The 19466-nt window shown below is 41.6% G+C and overlaps 1 protein-coding gene across 1 annotated transcript in view; it reads right to left on the bottom strand.

The window, feature by feature from the left end:
- The window catches only part of ARHGAP6 (Rho GTPase activating protein 6), a 462552-nt gene extending 444655 nt beyond the window's left edge, over positions 1 to 17897 (bottom strand). The window contains exon 1 of the mRNA XM_045856110.1: positions 16744 to 17897. Coding sequence (XP_045712066.1) covers positions 16744 to 17322 — 579 coding nt within the window. The 5' untranslated portion in view covers positions 17323 to 17897. The remainder of the gene's footprint in view (positions 1 to 16743) is intronic.
- Between the last annotated feature and the right edge of the window lie 1569 nt (positions 17898 to 19466).

Here is a 19466-nt window from a genome sequence, read left to right as displayed (position 1 = left end):
ATCCATTCTTAGAGCCCCTTCTACAAACCTCTGTTTTAGCTCAGATAAGGCACTAAATCTAGCCTATATAGAATGATGGTTATAAGCAAAAGATCTAAAACCAGGTTATCTGAATGGATTCAAATCCTGGCCCAATCCCTTACCAGTTGTGTAACCTTAAGCAAATTACTTAATTCTCTGTGCCTGAGTTTCCTTGTCCAGAAAATGGGGCTAATAATAACTCCTACAGTTGATACATGAGAACTAAATAAATTCACACAAGTAATTCTAAGAGTGTTTGACCCAGGTAAATGCTCAATAATTATTAGCTACTATTATGATTATTATATATCTCTCTAGACCAGTAATTTTCAACCTTTCTCATCTCATGGCACACATAAACTAATTACTAAAATTCTGTGGCACACCAAAAACTATATTGTATTTTTTGCTGACCTGACAAAAAATGTTAATTTAATTGATTTACAAAATAACAATAATAATAATAACAATTAATAATAATTACCCGCTATTTTTGCTCCAAAGTGACTCTTTAAAAAATCTGGTATGTATATTTGTATAATAAGAATTAACCAACCAAACCCAACCTTATTAGGTGATGTGACCAATAGAATGTAACTCTATTATAGGACCTATATATTTATGGTTCAAGACAGGGCATTCACAATGGGTGGCTATTGTCATGTTGACTGTTGTCATTTTTTTATTTGATAACCTAAGGGAAAAGATGTCAGTGTCCCTGATTAAATAGTCAGGTACTGCATATGTTAAAAATTCTCATTGCACACCAGGATGCCGCAGCACACTGGTCAAAAATCACTGCTCTAGACTGGGGACTTTCAGAACAAGCCATATGTATTTACTTTTCTGGGTGGAGTTCTCTGAGATGGACTGGCTTTGGACTTCCTTGGGTTATTGTGAAACTTTAATGGTCCACTGCCATTTAAAGCATTTGGTGGAACAACTAGTCAATGCAAGCATTCAATAATATCAGTTATTATAATTATTACCTTGCTACACCCAGAGTTTGACATTTAAGTTATGCTTCATTGTTTGATGAATGAATGAGTGCATTAATTGGTAAGAGTGATACATAATACTTCAGTAGCTGATATAGATTATCATTATCAACTGATGATAGCAAAAATTAAATTTGTTCACTTGAAACCCCTTGCCTCTAAGCTTTAGAAATGCTAGTTCTAAACCAGAGATACCTGTTTGTGTTGCTCTATGTTGTACCAACGTCCAGTCATTTGGAAGGATCTCTATGGAGTAGACCAAAAGGTTCTAAGAACAAGTAACCTTGTCCAATGATACTCTTATAGCCAATGGGGGTTACCTGAGCTACAGTTATTGACAATTGAACAATGTGTACAAATTCCCTAAGGGCAGTAGATAAGTTGATATAATAACTCTCATCTAATGAACAACTACTAAAGGACCAGATGGATATTTTACTTCACTTTTTTCCCTCAAACTCTGAATATAATGCAGAAAGGAAAGGGGACTTTTTGCCATTTACCCATGGGTATATGCATTTAACAGAAATAAAATTGCATTGTTTTTGATACAATTTAAAATATTGTGCACAAATCTTAAAAGCTAAAATGTAAAGGGAAAACTATAGTGTATTATAATTCCACAACTAGTGCATACTTTTCTTATAGTTTTAAAAGCCCAAAATTGTATCTTTAGGCACTCCTGCTTAAGCTTACAGCTCATGGGTCCTGGGTACACTCACCAACTGATTTCTCAACCTCCTACAAAGTGAACCCAATTATAGTCCTCTTAAAGATGAAGAAGCTGAAATTCATACCTCGTAAGTACTAGTCCTGGGATTTGATCCCAGGCTTAGATACCTCCAAAATTTATGGTCATATTTTCCTTCAGTTATGCTTTTAATTAGCTCAGATTTTGGGCGACTGATTCTAAATGCTCCTCCCCTTGAGCTTGTACTAAAAATTTTGAGTTCAGCTGAAACTGTCCTGGCAAGTTCTGGGCAAGCTCACACTGACCTTGTGCTGCTAGTGATCTATCTCTAGTGAACACTCAATCATGTGTAGGAAATTACAAGGTAGTTAAAAACCCTGAAAGGAGTCTCAACCAATGGAGGATGAAAACCAATGGAGACATTTTCCAGATCCCCACTTTTTCACAAATTAAAGCAGGCCAAAATCTTTTTTTGTTGCTTCTCCCATCAGGAGATGGAATCTATTTTCCTTGTCCTTGAATCCTAGCTGACCCTGTGACTCCTTTTGATCAAATACCATGAGATTACCATGCAGCGAGGAAGCCCAAGCTAGCTATTGAGAAGGGCAACATGAAGGAACACTGAGGCACCAGGCATGTAAGTGAAGACATCCTGAATTTACCAGACTTCCCAGACACCAGCTGAAGGCAACCAAGTAAATGAGCCTAGTTGATGTCACGTGGAACAGAACTGCCACCCAGCTAAGTCCTGATCTAATTTGTGACCCGTAGTATCATACTAACAGTAAGCTTGCATGGCAGGGGTGGGTGGAAGGGGGTGTTATGAAGTAACAGATCATTAAAACAGAGGTAGATCACCCTGAGAGGCATTCTATATGTTTTCCAGTGGTCCTTGTGGGACCTTGGTCACCCCTTTGTCCACAGCTGTGACACCCACGACACAACCTTACAATAGCATTTCATTCTCCCTTATTCTCCATTCCTGTTTCCTGGGATCACCTCCCAAACTAAGACACAGAGCTTTTCCCTCTCCTACATTGTTTCATGGAGTTTTAAAAGCTTATATTTTCACAAAAACAATTTATCCACATCGCTCCAATTATACATGGTAATAACCAAACATTCATTTTTATTTCTAAAGCAAAATGTTATGAAGTTAAAAACTGTGTGTATAAATATATAGACAGAAAGAGAGATTACACTAAGTTTGTGATATAAAACTCTGCAAGAAATTTTGCCAAATAAAAGAAAAAATTAACCTTTCTGCATTGTAAAAATATTACATAGAAACATTTAATTAATGGCTTAAAGGGAATCTTTGTAGTTATACCAAATTAATTTTCTTCTTGACCATTCAACTTTCTTACTCAATGAACTGTAAAAAACAACTTTACTTCTTTAGAACAGTTTTAGATTTGAATAAATGTTTACATCAGCTACACCTACCATATCTTTATATAAATTAGAAATGATACCTTATAAGGAGACTGAAACACCTTAGCAGAATTTTAAGCATTTTATGTAAAAGGGATAGTTCAAGATGAAGAAATGCAAACTAGATAATCAGGACCTGTTGACTTTTCTGCATCTAGCTCCCCCAAGGGAGAACCAAAACTGAGAATAATATTGCAAAGAAAAATAAACTATTTCATCTTTTTAAAACTAGTAACTCTGAATAAACTATTTCAACTAAAAGAACCCTCAACAAGAGCCCAAATATTTGATCATTTCCTTAACACTTTACTGATTTTTAACATCATACTCTCAGTTATATGAGAAAAAGTAATATATTTCCAATTTAATCATAAATTTAAAAGTTAAAATGTTGCCATTTCAGCAGAACAAACATATATTTACTGAGTTCATGACTCAGAGCTTCTGAAGTTAGTCTGAGACTCATATCACACTTCTTGACCTTCAACTCTGCTTACCATCTCCATATCAACTTTCATATTTATTTTCTTGACATTTTGACAAACACATTCTAACAACACCATTTATTTACAATGTATTAAGATGAGAATCCAGATTCAACATGCCTCTTTGGGGGAAGAATGCTGAAAGACTCAAAGCAATACTCTATGATGTAGTATGAAAACTGCACCTGTCTTTGAGCTCCCTTATAAATCATGAAAGGAGGAAACCAGACACATTTGATTGGCAGTGAGAATGTGGAGACAGTGAGTTCTGATCCTGAATTTCTATAAGTAGGTTGCAAAATAACTTTAGGTCAGTAGTTTAACTTTAAATCATTCTTCAGTTCTAGTTTGATATATTCACAATTCTTACCTGCCAAAGAGAAAACATGACCAAACTTTGTGTTAATGCTCAGTAAGAAAGTTAAGCCAACTCGTACTTCTTTACCAACAATGATAACACAATGTTGGAAATTATCTATATAACCAGAGAGGCAAAATTTATTGTAGCATAATAAATGTACCAGGAAGGCTGTTTTTTAAACAGGATTCCAGGAAAAATTTCCACATCCATTATAATCCATAGGCAGAACTGTAAAGGTCTCCATTTGTGGGGGCTGGGCATAGACTGGGGATGTTATAGATAGGATATAAGTATCACATGGAGTCCAGACTAGATAGAAAACTTTTTAAAGCCCTTTCCCTGCTAATATTCTGTTTTGTTTTTTAATAGGATGCTGAAGTCACTCTAGAAATGTTCATGGGCGTTAGTTAGATTTTATACAAAAAAAAATTGAGTGTAAATAGTATCGTCTCAACTTAGTGATGCTCCGTTGTTACCTTGAAAAGATGTCAATGAAATGAGCCATGAAAAACAGTCAGCTTGATTGCACATGATAGTAGTGGCATGAAGTAGCATGAGGAAGTGAGAAGAACACCAAGCATGAGGGGGGTACGTACAATGCCGTGTACCAGCTAGAGAATCAGGGCTGGACTGGGAGCTATCCAGTTTCCAACATTCTAAATATCCTTCAAACAAAAAGTGTCTGATGCAATGAAGTTCCTGTGACTAGTGTGTGGGAATAAAGGCTACCCCTCAGCCTGTTGGCATGTCTTGGGTTACACCAAATCCACAATGCAAGTCTTGCAGATTCCTGTGTTCTAAGTCACTAGGCCAAAACGCCTGGGGTGAAAGCCTGCTGTTGCTCCAATGCCTATCATGAAAAATATACCTTACTTAACAACTTGCAAATAAATTTCCAATTGTCTTCTGCTGTTGTCCAACTTAGTTGTGTCTACTCAATTCACTTGGTGATCACCTAAGCCTTCTTTAACTGCCATGGTGGAAAGACCAAGGTTCCTGTCACACACTGTATGTGTGGAATAAATATTTGTTTTACTAAAGTAATATTTCAATCTCAGCCTTACCTTGCTGCCTCCTAGCTGTGTGACCTGGGAAAATCTTCCATTTTATTTAACCTTGCTCTTTTTAGCATCTTTTACTATTTCCTACGTGCTGGGCACTTTCCAAGTTCAGTCCTGCACTGCTTAATGATGGGGATACATTCTGAGAAATGTGCTGTTAGGTGATTTTGTCATTGTGAGAACATCATAGAGAGCACTTACACAAACCTACATGGTATAGCCTATTACACCCTTGGAGTACATGATACAGCCTATTGCTCCTAGGCTACAAACCTGTACAGCATGTTACTGTACTAAATACTGTAGGCAATTGTGACACAATGCTAAGTATTTGTGTATCTAAACATATCTAAATAGTGAGACATGATAGCTACAATGTCACTAGGTGATAGGGATTTTTCAGCTCCATTATAATCTTATGAGACCACCATTGTATATGCAGTCTGTCATTGACTGAAATACTATTATGTGGTGCATGATTGTAATTAAGTCATGAGTTCCTCACAAAAAGCCTTTCACATAGGCACTTTAATTACCCCCATTTGACAGGTGAGGAAACTGAAGCATAAATATGCTTTGCAACTTCTTCAAGGTCATACGGCAAAGCTGGGATTTGAACCCAGACAGTCTGGATCAGAGTCTAGCTCTAACCCATTCACATCATTTCCTCTCCAACTAAATCTGCCTACCTCTTAATCAGAATCTCAGTATCCTCATATACAAAATGAAGATTAATACTATCACCCCACACAATTGTAATAACAAAAAACTGGTGAGCATTCTACAAATACTACTTGCTGTTCTGCTTATCATTATTATCATCGCCCATCAACTGAAATAAGTGAGCGAGGAATCAATCAGAAGTTCCAATCTGATCAGAATGATACCTTGCTCAAAAGCCAGAAAACCTAATGGCCCATTCCAGGATCTCCCTGGGCAAAATTATTAGTTATAGAAGAGGCCTTTTAAATAATCTCCGAGGCGACATGGCTATTGTCACCTTAGGTTTCTCTTTTCCTTTCTCCATCCACATTTGGTTCTCAGAGTACCATCTTGCCTAATAGTTTCTCAACTTCTGAGAGATGAAGTTATTGCCAGTGCAAGCTGAGAATTGATCTGATGTTTATTCACATTTCAGTTCCTGTAAGTGGTATTAATTTGCCTGTTTTCATGAGCTGTCCAGGAATACAGAAATAAAAACATGTTATTTTCCTTGATCCATAGTCCACTCAACTCAATTCACTTCCAATTTCTCCAAAGATATGGATATTCTAAGCTCAAACTTCTCTTGGGTCCCTCAGCCCACCACTTGCTGGGTGGTTTCTCAAGTTGCTTTTAATTCTAATGGCTCTTGAAAATATTCAGCTGCTTAATAGCTCTGGTATGATATGGCTAGGCAATTTCAAGATTGTAAATAGTTTTTAAAGTCTCTAACTATTCTGAAAACAATCTTTGTAATGGCTTCTTTGCTCTTGCTTCCAAAGTATAATAATAAGGACACAGAATTTCCACAGTAACCAATCTCAGAAAATCCCAGGCTGGCTGTTGACTCTTCCATTCAATCTGCCAGAGTCATTACAACCTCCCGTGTTGCATCTTTCAGAATAACATCTGATGGACATTAGGTCTGGGCCTACTACATAACCATTCCTCTATATTTAGGTTTATGTTTTATTGAAAAAATGATGTTGCAACAATATTGATATATTTTCTGAAAGTCATAAATGCCATTTTTTAATTGACATTAAAATTCACCTATCATAAAGTTCACCCTTTTAAAGTGTACAATTCATACCCTGGCTGCTGTGGCTCAGTGGATTGAGTGCCAGCCTGCAAACTGAGAGGTTGACAGTTCAATTCCGGGTCAGAGCACATGCCAGGGTTTCTGGCCAGGTCACCAGGTGGGGGCGTGCAAGAGGCAATGGATCAATGTATCTCTTGCACATGGATGTTTCTCTTCCTCTTTTTCTCCCTCCCTTCCTCTCTCTCTAAAAATAAATAAATAAAATTTTAAAATATATAATTCATTGATTTTTGGTATATTCACCAGGTTGTGCAACCATCACCATTATCTAGTTTTAGAACATTTTCATCATCCCAAAGAGAAACCCAGTGCCCATTAGCAGTCACTCCCTACCCCTCCCTACTGGCAGCCTCTGGCAGCCACTAATCTACTTTAAGTCTCTATGAATTTGCCTATTGTGAACCTTTCATACAGATGAAATCATACAATATGTGGACCCTTGTAGCTGGCTTCTTTCACGGAGTATAATGTTTTCAAGGTTGATCCATGTTATGGCACATGCCAGAATTTCATGTTTTTATTGCTAAATAATTTTGTATTATATGGGTAGACCACATTTTGTTTATCCATTCATCTGTGGATGGGCATTTTGTCATTACCACCATTTTGGTTATTATGAATAATGCTGATATGAACATTCGTGTACAGGTTTTTGTGTGGATATGTTTTCACTTCTCTTCTGTATGTACCTAGAGATGAAACTGTTGGGTCATAGGGTAACTCTAACTGTAACTATTGAGAAATTGCTAAAGCATTTTGTAAAGGTGCTGCACCATATTACATTCTCACCAGCAGTGTATGGGTTTTAGTTTGTCTGCATCCTTGCCAACACTTGTCATTATCTCTTTTATTATAGCTACCCTAATGGGTATGAAGTGATATCTCACTGTGGTTTTGATTTGTATTTCTCCAATAGATACTAAAAACATCATTCTTTACCAGATAACCAAATGACTAATTTCATTTTCTCACACATTACATTCTACTTCTTTGGCCCTATTGAAACATAGTCACAGTTACAGTGTCTCTCCCTTTATTAAAAGCAATGGCTCAGAGAGGATGTAGTAAACTATACAATATGATGTCACGCCTCAAAGGTGTGTCTCCAGGAATTGTAGAATCATTGTCAGAACACAGATTCCCTAGGATATTGACTGGATTTTGATATGAAATACACTTTCCCTTATGAGGGCACCAGATTGGATGAATCGAGTTGCACTATGGAAAACTGAGCTCACATTTCTGCAAATCCTGAATGTATCATGATACATACCATAGTCAAAGTTTATTTATCTGATGGTGGCATCTGGTTGAGTCATAAAGTAGAAATGGAGCTTGCTTTCTCAGATAGATATAAGACCAGGTGATCAAAAGCAGAATAAGAAGGAGAGAAAAATAAAGGGTTCCCTCTGCAGGGAAACTTTACATTAAATCATAAAATCTATATCATGAACCTGAAGGCCCAGACAGATTCATTGTTTGCCATCTTCCCATTCCGATACTTTGTTCCAGTTGGTTTTCTCTAAATCCTACAGGGATATATTTTAAGACCCCCGGTGGATTTCTAAGACCACAGATAGTCCTGAACCCTATATATACTGATTTTTCCTATACATACATACCTATGATAAAGTTTAATTATAAGTTAGGTACAGTAAGAGATTAACATAAATAACTAAGATAAAATAGAACAATTAATATACTGTAATAAAAGTTATGTGAATCTGGTCTCTCTTGCTCAGCAAACTAGCATGATTTTTTGTTCTTCACAATTTCATGGATAGAAGATCCATTCTCACTGTAAATATCAGCAACCTCAGCATATGATTTTTTTCTTTCCTAATTAAGTCAAGAACTTTCAACTTTTCACTTAGAGGAAAGCACTTTACAGCTTCTCTTTGGCATATCCAAATGGTCAGCAATGCTTCTCATATGTTTTAGGGCCATTATTAAGGAAAATACTGGGAACTTGAACACAAGCACTGTAATACCAGGACAGTGGATCTGACAACCAAGGTGGCTACTAAGTGACTAGAGGGCAGGGAGCATCTATAGTGTCGATGCGCTGGACAAAGGGATGCCTGTACCCCAGGCAGGATGGAGCCGAATTTCATCATACTACTCAGAACCGCATGCAATTAAAAAACATACGAAGAGTTATTTCTGGAACTTTCCATGTAATATTTTCAAACTGTGGATAACTGAAACTTTAGAGAGTAATACCACAGGTGAGGGGGGACTACTGTACTATATTCCCTCTTAACTACAGGCTGCTTCTTCTAGCTGGAATGCTTCCTCCCTTCTTTTTGTTTGGCCAAAGCCTCCTCATCCATCGGTTTCAGTTGAGATGTCTCAGACCTCCTTAATCCTTGTATCAGTTCCCTATGGCTACCATAACAAATTACCATAAGTTCTGGCTTAAGACAACACACATGTATTCATGTACAGTTTTGGAGGTCAGAAGTCTCACTGGGGTAGGACCAGGATGTCAGCAGAACTGCATTCCTTCTGCAGGTTCTAGGCAAGAATCCATTTCCTTGTGCTTTCTAGCTTCTAGAGAAATGCTCACTGGAGCAACCCTCAAATGCCCCATCCCTTGTCTGAAGACTGCATCCCCCATTTTCAAAGCCCACAGTGTAGCATTTTCAAAATCTCTCTGCCTCCCGGGCCCTCCTCCCATCCCTTGATAATTCTATCCTCATATCTCATTCTGTAACTCTGACCTTCTTGCCTCCCTCTTAAAGGACTTTTGTGATTACATTAGCTCACCCAGATATTTCATGATAATCTCTCCACTTCAAGATCCTTAATTTTACTCACATTTGCAAACTCCCTTTTACCATTTAAGTTAGCGTATCTACAGGTTCTGGGGATTAGGACATGGATATCTTTTTGAGGCCATTGTTCTTTTTACCAGAGTCCTTGTATCATATTGCCACAGCATTCTGAACAAGTGCAAGGACTTCTTTATTTGAAAGTATTGCTTTCATCAAAGGGTAAGCATGTTGTGGGGCCCTGCATGATTGTTCCACATACATCCTCAGTGCCAAGGGTATAGACAGCACTCAACAAATATTTGATGGCTGCCTGGCTGAGTGGCCAGTTTGGTTTTGCTGGACCAGAGTTCCTGGGGGAAGGGGAGAATGTAGGCTAAGATTATATTGTAAAGGACTGTGAAATAACAGGCTAAGTGGTTTGGTTTTTACTCAGGGAGTTAACATGATTACAATTATGTGTTTGGAGTAGAACGCCAGTAAGCCAGATGGAGAGAGAGAAACTGAAGGCAGGGTGACCAAGCAAATAAGGCCCCAAACCAGGCAGTGGCAATGAGAAGGAACAGCTGGAGAAAGATGTAAGAACTTGGATACATTCCACTACAAATCCTTTCTAGAACAGAGAAGTAAGTACAATGGGACTTGATAGCTTATTGAAGACAGGAGGAAAAAAAAGCAGGGTGGGGGGGCAGGGACTGGAGACATCTCGAGCCATCTCTGGTAAACTAAGCCTGTGGGAAAATGGTGACTCCAACTAGAATAAGAACTACAAAAAAAAGAAAAAGAAAGAAAAGAAATGTGCTCAGAAGAAGGGGGTATTGGTCTGTTCTGCCTCAAACATATAGAACATGAGGAGTCCAGTGAGCATTGTGGGCAAATGTCTTGCAGAAAATCAGAAATAAATATGAGGAGCTCATGGGCAAGATCACAGTTAGACACAGAGTTAGGAGTGTCCTGGAAAGGGATAATAGCTGAAGTCACAAAAGTGAATGAGATCATCAAGGGAGAATGATTTAGAGAGAGAAAAAAGCAGAACCATAGGGATGAGTGGACAAAGACAAGCACAGACACAGAAGAGCAGAAAGAGGTGTTAGATGCGGAGAAGCAAGCAGTAAAAAGGGAATTGAGACTCCTCCGTGTGTGGTGGGGAAAGGAGGGTGTAGGCAGAACAGTGCCAGCAGTTCTGCCCAGAAGTCCACGAAAGGACATCTAAGGACAATCTTGGAACTGGGCACCTTCGAGAACACTGTCTCAGTAAGTAATGGGAATGGAAAAGATCACTAAGATTTAAGGTGCTCCTGGTCACTTAATTTTCTCCCCAGAAGTTTGGCAGTTTATATTAAGAGTCAAGAAAGATTTCAGGATGGTTCTGCCCTCAGCACATTCTCTGAGTTTGAGTTTAAACCTTTTAGTCCCTTTCTTTAACTGCAAAATAAGGAGGATGCAGCTAGATGCTACCCAAGATCCTTTCTGAGTCTAAACTTGGCTCTTTCCAACCCTCAAATCTCAAAATTCAGGTGAAGCTCAATGCCAAGTTATCTGAGAAGCTGTTTCCACATTATTCTCTATTTAAGTTAAAAATTTCCTTAGAAACAAATTCTAGCCTAGATAACACAAAAGAGAGCAAATGAAAGTTGAATAACTGTATTCCTAATTTATAATTCTTATGGTATTGTGCTGATTTCAGATATAATTCCATATAAAATGCCCTTTGTCAATTTCCACTATGAAGCTGTCTTACTCTAATTACTTCCTCTTGGGTGATATGGGAAAGCCTCTATTTTTAATCAGAATATTCCTGTCTAATCATGTTGTAAATTTTAATTCCAGTTTCCATCATTACATATTTATCAGTCAATTCTTCCCTATGCATATATTTATATACCTTGTATTTTTTCCTATACTCAATACCTTTAGAAAAGGCTTCCCCACCCCCAAATTCAGAGCCTTGTTTGATATATACCAAAAAGAAGAAGAAAATGGCAAAGAGTAAAGACAGAGGCATGGGGGAAGATGGTACTGGAAAGCAGCCTAGATTCCAGTTTCTTGTATAAAGTAGCATATTACACAAGCTTTCTCAACCCTGGTGCTATTGAAATTTCAAGCAGGATAGTTATTTGTTGGGGAAGCTATTCTATGCACTGTAGGATGATTAACGGCATCCCAGGCCTCTACCCACTAGACGCCAGTAGCATCCCCCCATCTCAGCTCTGGCAATCAAAAATGGCACCAGGTATTGCCAAATGTGCTGAGGATGCCAACTTGCCGCCAGTTGAGAACCAATAGTCCACAGAGACCAACTCATTAGAAGTAGTTCAATAGTGCAAGAAAACAGTTTGCTAAAAATGGAAAAGTAAGAAATATAGAAGTATTATGTGTATATGCCAACTCCCATTTATTTATAGGATCCTTGGAATGGTTTCCCCAAGCCCACCTCCTCTGAGTATTTATCCTCCCCGTTGTTTCACTCTACCAACACATGCCTTCCTCCCCCCTCCCAGACATCAGAGTGACCTCTCTAAAACACATATCTGATCATGTTACACCCTGATGCTTTAAAAATCACCAATATCCCCCTTTCTCTACCACAGGGTTTCTCAGCCTGGGCATTCTTGACATTGAGGACCAGATGACTCTGTTGTGGGGGCTGTCCTATATATGGCAGAGTGTTCAGCAGCATCGCTGGTGTCTAACCACTAGATGCCAGTAGAACCTCCCCTGTAGTAGGCGAAATAATGTCTCACCAAAGATATCCATACCCTAATCTATGGAACCTGTGAATATGTTAAGTTACAGGGCAAAAGAAAAATAAGGTTGCAGATGGAATTAAAGGTTAGTAATCAACTGACCTTAAAATAATTAGATTATCCTGGATTATTCAAGTGAGCCCAATGCTATCACAAGCGTGCTTAAGAGGGAGAAATGGCTATGTGGAAGAAAGTCAAAGAGATTGCAACATGGCTAGCTTTGAAAATGAAGAAATTGGGCCACTGGAAAAGCAAAATATACAGATCCTAGAGCCCTCAGAGGAGGCACAGCCCTGCCAACACCTTGACTTCAGCCCAGGGACCATTTCATTTCTGTCCTCCAGAAATGTAAGCTAATAAATTTGTTTTGCTCTGTGCCACTAAGTTTGGGGTAATTTGCTACAGCAGCAATAGAAAACCAATACATCACCATCCCTAGCTGTGTCAACCAAAACTGTCCTCAGCCATTTCTAAATGTGCCCTGGGGACAAAGTTGCCTCCAGTTTTGAACTACACTGCTCTGCAAAACATACAGTCCAAATTCCTGAGATGTGCACAGTGTGATCTTCATAATTAATGCTACCCAACCTGTTGTACTAGTATCCAACACAGAGCAAGATACAGCCTATATTCCAGGCGCACCAAACTCCTAACTTCAAACACACTTGACATGTTTCATCTCTCTGCAGATCTAATGCCAAGAGGTGCCTTGAAGGGTAGACAATGTGCTTTTGCCCTCCTGCCATTTTTATCCATGTCCATAGTTAGTCATCTTCTAAATACATGTCCAATCTCTGCGTTCATTAGCTTACTACATAAAAATCTATGTGGTTGCAGCATATATTAAACCACAGATGTCCTAACCTTCTCCTTCAAAAAAAGCATTGCTCCTAAGCCCCTCTAAGTCCTCTTCGTAGGAAACTGGCATCACCAACACCTCTGGGTGTGTCTGCTCTTTTCTCTTTCACCAAGGAATCACTTTCCTTCTTCTTATAAATGGCAGTCATCCTTGAGATCAAACTCAACTGTTCTCTACTTGAGATCAAGTGAAGGTTTCCAAAGACTCCCCAAAGTATAGTGAACCATCACGCCACCATCCCCCCATCCCTGTCTCTCATTGTGTTGTGATCCTTGTGCACTGTACCTATTTGTTGATTCATCCATCCTCCTCGGTAGACTCTGAGCTCTTTAAGAGCTGGCACCATATTTTAGCCTCTCTACACTCCTGGTAGTTAGAGAAAAGCTTGTGCTCAATAAGTGCTTGTGGCATGAATAAAGAAAAGAAGTCATAGATACAGAAAAATCTATTTAATTATGGGTTATCAAAGTTGGGAAACTCCAGATCAGCTATGAGCGTAATCCCAGCTCTGATCCAAGAAAATTAGGAGAACCCCACAGTTGGAATGACACCTTGTCTGTGATCAGAATCAGGGACATAACTTAGCTGCTAAGAATACAAGTTTAGAAGCATGTACCGGTTATATCATGCATCATTTACCCTTTTTCTACTCAACAAACATTCTACCCAGCATGTCCATGAATCAGAGTTTGTTAAAGCAATCCTGAAACACATAGGAAGGAAATATTAGTAGAGTCATAGATGATTTCAACTAACACCTCCAGGTTTTAGGCCATTTGTGAGCTATGAATGAGCATAAGTTATAGAGCTGCAGGCACTTATGAGACTGTTGGGAGTGGGAGCCATTGTAACAGCATTAAATTTAAAACCAGAGAATCTGCTGAAAGAACTAAGTAGAAATGGATGTGATCAATCACTGGCTACATCTGAAGGAAGGTGAATTATCAGGCCTGCCTACGGAATCAATAGAAGAGAAACAGAAAAGTTGAATAAACCCTAAAGGGTCCATGGAGAGGGATCCACATAGTTTCGAAATTGGATGGAGGCCCCAGGGAAACATTATGCCAGCTGAAAGCACTTCTGAGGCACTCACTAGACAGCCAACATGGGACGCTACATGCAACTCACTGGTACAGTGATTCTCAGCTAGGGCAATTTTGACACCTAGGGTAGTATCTTTAGACATTTTTCATTGTCACACTGGTGGGGATGAGTGCTAGTGAGTAGAGGCCCAGGATGCAGTTAGACATCCTACAGTGCACAGGACAGCCCGGCTCAAAGAATTATTCAGCCACAAGTGTCAATAGGGCAGAGGCTGAGAAACCTTGAGCCAGAACGACCAGGAAAGGCACAAGAATCAAATCTGTATGAACCAGATCTCAGCCCTCAGGGCCCATAAGTAGCCATGCAAGGTGTTCATTTGCCGGACTTTTGACATCATTAGTACAAATTCTCTTTTAGGACAAAGGACCTGGCTTGCTTGCCAGTGAGAAGGACAAGCAGTGCTCAATAAGATGAATTTCCTTGGTTTTTGAGAGGGTTCCAAGGCATTAAACCTTTGAAAGGTAATCCAGGCCATTAAATTCCAGACTCAGGGGTTACTTTAGGATATCTGGGCCTCTACTAAACAAAATCAGCATTGGATCTTCATGCCAGGATTCTATAGATTCACTCTATGTCTGCCTCAAGGATAAATGGATCACACACACACGGATGAACACTTTATGAGAAAATTTTGTTCTTTTGCTAGATGGCTATGTAGTTAGTTTTAACCATTGTAAAGAGGTGAAAGTCCCAGTAGATAAGTTTGCAGACTGCCCAAATACTCATAGAACAGTTTAAAGCCACCAGTATAGCTGCAGTTCAGATATTTGTCCATTGATTATGAGATTTAATGGCCAAAAAAAAAAAATAATTTCTAGCCAGTTGTGATCATCTACAATAGAATGCCTTTTGGTCATAACAGTGACAAACAGCTCATATATATTACATTCCAAATATGTATGGATGCTATAGAAAATGGGAACTTTCTTAATGATGCAATTAGGTTTAAAGGTGATGTCAATGGCTATCTAATCCAAGAACTTGGCTTGCTTTTGCATTTCTGTCTCTTTCTCTCAACTCCAACAGATTAATCTGATAATGCGTGCTTCTGATATACAGCGGGAATCCAGCCCCTTCCAGAGACCAAGAGAAATTCAATATTTAGATTTTTGATATCTTAGTCTTTCTGATGCCGAGTTCCCTGGTTTGGAGAAAATGTCTTGCTCTCTGAATTGACTCTTCTTTCTCCTGCCTATCTTCCTCAATAAAATGGGCAGAATAATCAGCAATGTTTGCTAGTTTTTGTAATCCATACTCCCCACCCAACAGCAGCTGTTACTTTGACTCAGTTAAACTAATATTTTATTAGTATGTGATGCTAATATTTCTGATTACTACTGCTGATTTTTCTAACGCAATTTATTAAAAGCAAAATCTCATAGTTATCCTATATTAACAGAGTGAGGTATGATTTTGGATGTTATTTTCAAACGTTTTTCTTGGTTCTGTTTCCTTCATTTAGTCTAAATCTCCAGCAATTACATGGTATTGCATTTCATTTCTGTAATTCTAACTGTACTTTAGAATATTTAATTACAACCAATGGAATCTCCCTTCCTTTATGGAAACAGATCCAAGGCAAATCTATAGAGTTTGTGCACTGAGACAGGAGCTGTTCATTTTAAAAACAACTACTATTTATTTTGTAAAAGCGTGTTGCTTTCCAAGTACCAATCAACCAGTTTCCCAATAGCTCTCTTTTCCATTCTTCCTAACCCAAGAGTTCCGAGACCTTATTTATTAATGATTCCCGATTCACATATATTTCACTAATGAAATAAGTAAAAGAAGTGAAATGAGGACAACTGCTAGTTCTCTTTAGGGGAATTTCAGCATGTTTCCAATACTTTTCAGAGCCTTAACCAGAGATTCTTTTCCCTATATTAAACTAGTACTCCATACCACAGAGTTCTAATTTCAGAAGAAAATACCAAAACTAGAGAATTTTGGTAGTTACTCCCCCCTACTACCCAAACACACAGAACTACAACAACACCCTCCAAAATAATGTTCCTGAATTGTCTGTGGAACAACCAGATGGCAGGCATATTTTATCTAACCCTTACAAACCACTTAGAAATAGATCATTTGAGTTCCTAAACGTATCAACTTTTGGTGAGGAGCTAAGAGGACCCTTTGGAATGGCCCGCAGGCAAACAGGAAAGCAGAACACCAAGTCTTCCTCCAGCTCCCACCACTGCTCCAAGCGGAGCCAAGAAGCCCTAACAAGAGGCACACGTGTGGCCACTAGGACCCATTTCCAGGAACCATTCACCAGCCAAAGAGAAACAGCCACACCATGGAAACCCCTCAGTGGGTCCCTGGCTCTGTAAATGTGATGAAATGAAAGAGCTTCCCAGGTGTCCATCCTTGGGCCATGAGGACCCATGGCACCAGACCCTACCTCGGACTTCCACACGACGTAGGGGTGGCCATGGCTGTTGGGTGGGGACTGGAACTTTCTCTGCTGGAGCCACCTCCTGGGAGAAGCGAAGATGCTGTTGGAGCCTCCCCCGGAGGAGCAGAGGATGGCGCTGCGGCCACTACCTGGCCCAGCCAGGACCGAAGGCAGGTCCCAGGCCATGCTCTTCTTGAGGCTGCTGCGACCCAGGGGGACCTCATAGTCAAAGTGGAAGCTGCCAGACGGCGACTTCTCCTGTGGGGTGCTTGGAGTGGAGAAGGATGAGCACAGGGGTCTAGGGGGTGGGAGTCGGTTGACTCGGGGGTGTGGGCCCCTGGAAGAGGACGCTGAGCGGGGCCCAAGGCCTTCAGCCGGGGACAATGGGGCGCATAGGCGGCCCCCGGTAGCCCCCGGCGAGCCGCCCTCCACGCCCACCTCGCCCCCGCTGCCGCCGATCAGGGCTGGGTCCAGGCTACGGGTCTGGCGCAGCTTCCTCTTGGAGAACCCCTGGGCTGAGGCCGAGCCACCCGAGGCTGGCGAGGAGCAGGAGAAGACACTGTGGAGCAGGCTTTGCGCAGACATCACGGCAGGGCTATGCCCGAGGGCCACCTTCTTCCCGGTCTGGGAATACTGGCGATTTGTACCGCGGAAAGAAAAGGGACTCAGGAGATGCTGCCAGGCTCGGAGGGTGGAGGTGGGCAGTGCCAGGCTCACATGCCGCTAGGGCACTACAAGTGCCTCGGAGGGGGCAGAAGCAGGAGATCCATCACCAGCCTTCTAAGAAAAGGGTCGAGGGCGCCTACAGCGGTTAGAGCCTTTCCCGGAGCCGAAGTTGCGAAGGAGATAGAAAGGAAGAGGAGGAGGAAGGTCAGGCGCTCGCTGTGTTCCCAGCTCCAGCGCGCCAGCGCTACTCCTGCTTCCCAGCTGAGGAAAGAGACTCCGGGCTCCTGCTCCCTGGCGCTGGGCAGCCTCGAAGTGTCCAGCAAGCTCTTCCTTGCACCCTAAGGACGGTCGCGGTGGGCTGGGGAGGAGGCCTCCTGGGCGTGCGCCCAGGGCGCGTCCGTGCTCCCAGGGCAGCGAGAGGGACTTCCTCCAGCGATGGAGCTGGGCTCGCGGGCTGCGCCGCGGGAGTACAGTCGCCGTCTCCCGGGGCCCCTGAAGCTGCGTGTCTGGCCTGCACTTGGCTGCTGCGCCCAATCCTTCAACTGGTTAGGCGCAAGGGTATCTCCAAGCTCCAGGTTCCGCAGAGTGCCAATCTTGCCACAAAGCGGGGACACGGAGCCCGCTTCGCCCAGGGCCTTCCAAGGGCTGAGTGTCTACAATGGGAGAGAATTCCTGGCAGTGCTCAGGGAGCTAAGGAGAGAACCCTAGGGGCAGATACCCATGGTCCGTTCCGAGGGACTCTTGATATTCGCAACCCAGCTTTGGGCCCAGGGCAGGCGCGGAGATGTCCCCGCGTGCACGCTCAGGCTAGAGGCAGCGGGAAGGGGGCAGCCGGGACTGGTAGGGCGGGAGGGAAGCCAGGTCTCTAGCTGAGGCGGAGCCAGGATCAGGAGAAAGCAGAACCTGGAGAAGTTTTCCAGGCGCCCAACCTGGGAGCCGCCCCTAATACCCGGTCTCCTGGGGAGAAAGCTGTGAGGACGGAAGTGCGGACCTTCTCCCCGGCCTCCCCTCCCCCAGATCGAGGGGGGCGCCCCCTCCACTCACGTTTCTGGAAAGGAAAGGAAGTGTCAGATTGCACCCCACCCACTGGTGTTAGATTGGCAACCCAGGACGGTCGCTCTGAAGTTGAAGTTAAATGTCCTGCCTTCCTTCCCCCCCTCCCCCGCACCCACCCACCGCCCCTACTGTTTTTTCTTTTTAAACAGGAAAGATAGAGATTCAGTTCAAAAGAGCTGGAGATGGGACCTAGTAAGTGCTGGGGCAGTGGGGGGAATCCTCGCTCCGAAAATGTACTCCAGAAGGAGGGGTAAGTGAGGCCGGGAGGGGTCAGGCGCCTCCAAGCTTGGGGCAGGCACTGGACGCAGCGTCAGCCTGGAGGCTGCGGAGATTAGCGCTTTCAAAGCGCTGAGTCTCTGGTTCGGATCTTGTACGCCTCTGGGCACAGCACGCCAAGGCCACATTCCTAGGAGGCTGGAAAATGCTGGCGACGTCAATATTCCCTGCTTGGAAACCAGTCTAGGAACAGCTTCTCCCGCTACCGTCCTGCCGCTGGAATCTGTAAAGCGCAAAGCCTCGCCTGTCTCTCCTCGGGCTTTTGACGTAACATTTATGTTTTGCAACGCATTTTACAACCTTCTCATTGGGAGAGCAGAGATAATGCTGGAAATGCCAGCGTACTTTGTGTAATGGTTTTCGCGTGTCCCCTTTAACACTTCAGAGTACAGAGAACGTAAAGGCGACTTTCCTTTACCATTTCTTTTATTAAAAAAAACTTAAGATGAACTTATAAATACAGGTGTTTGCCACAAACATTCACTTTGTTATGTATGTACCAGAATTGTCCAACGCTGATTTTGGAAAGCTTCTTTTGCTCCCTATAAAATTTTCACAGGGAAATTAATTTCTTTGTCTTTAACAAAGCATGCTCAATGTTCCTAAATACTTGACTATCTAGGAGAAGGCACGTCGTGTAATCTAATTAACAGAAAAATTTGCTGCTTCTTTCCCACCCCAGGATTTCTCATGTACTTTTTTGTAAGCGTAGCAGGATGGTTTGCACTTAG

Source organism: Phyllostomus hastatus, unplaced genomic scaffold (genome assembly GCF_019186645.2).
Source record: "Phyllostomus hastatus isolate PE091 unplaced genomic scaffold, TTU_PhHast_1.1 phas_scaffold_12, whole genome shotgun sequence".
Taxonomy (NCBI): domain Eukaryota; kingdom Metazoa; phylum Chordata; class Mammalia; order Chiroptera; family Phyllostomidae; genus Phyllostomus; species Phyllostomus hastatus.
This window is presented reverse-complemented; position numbering and strand designations above follow the sequence as displayed.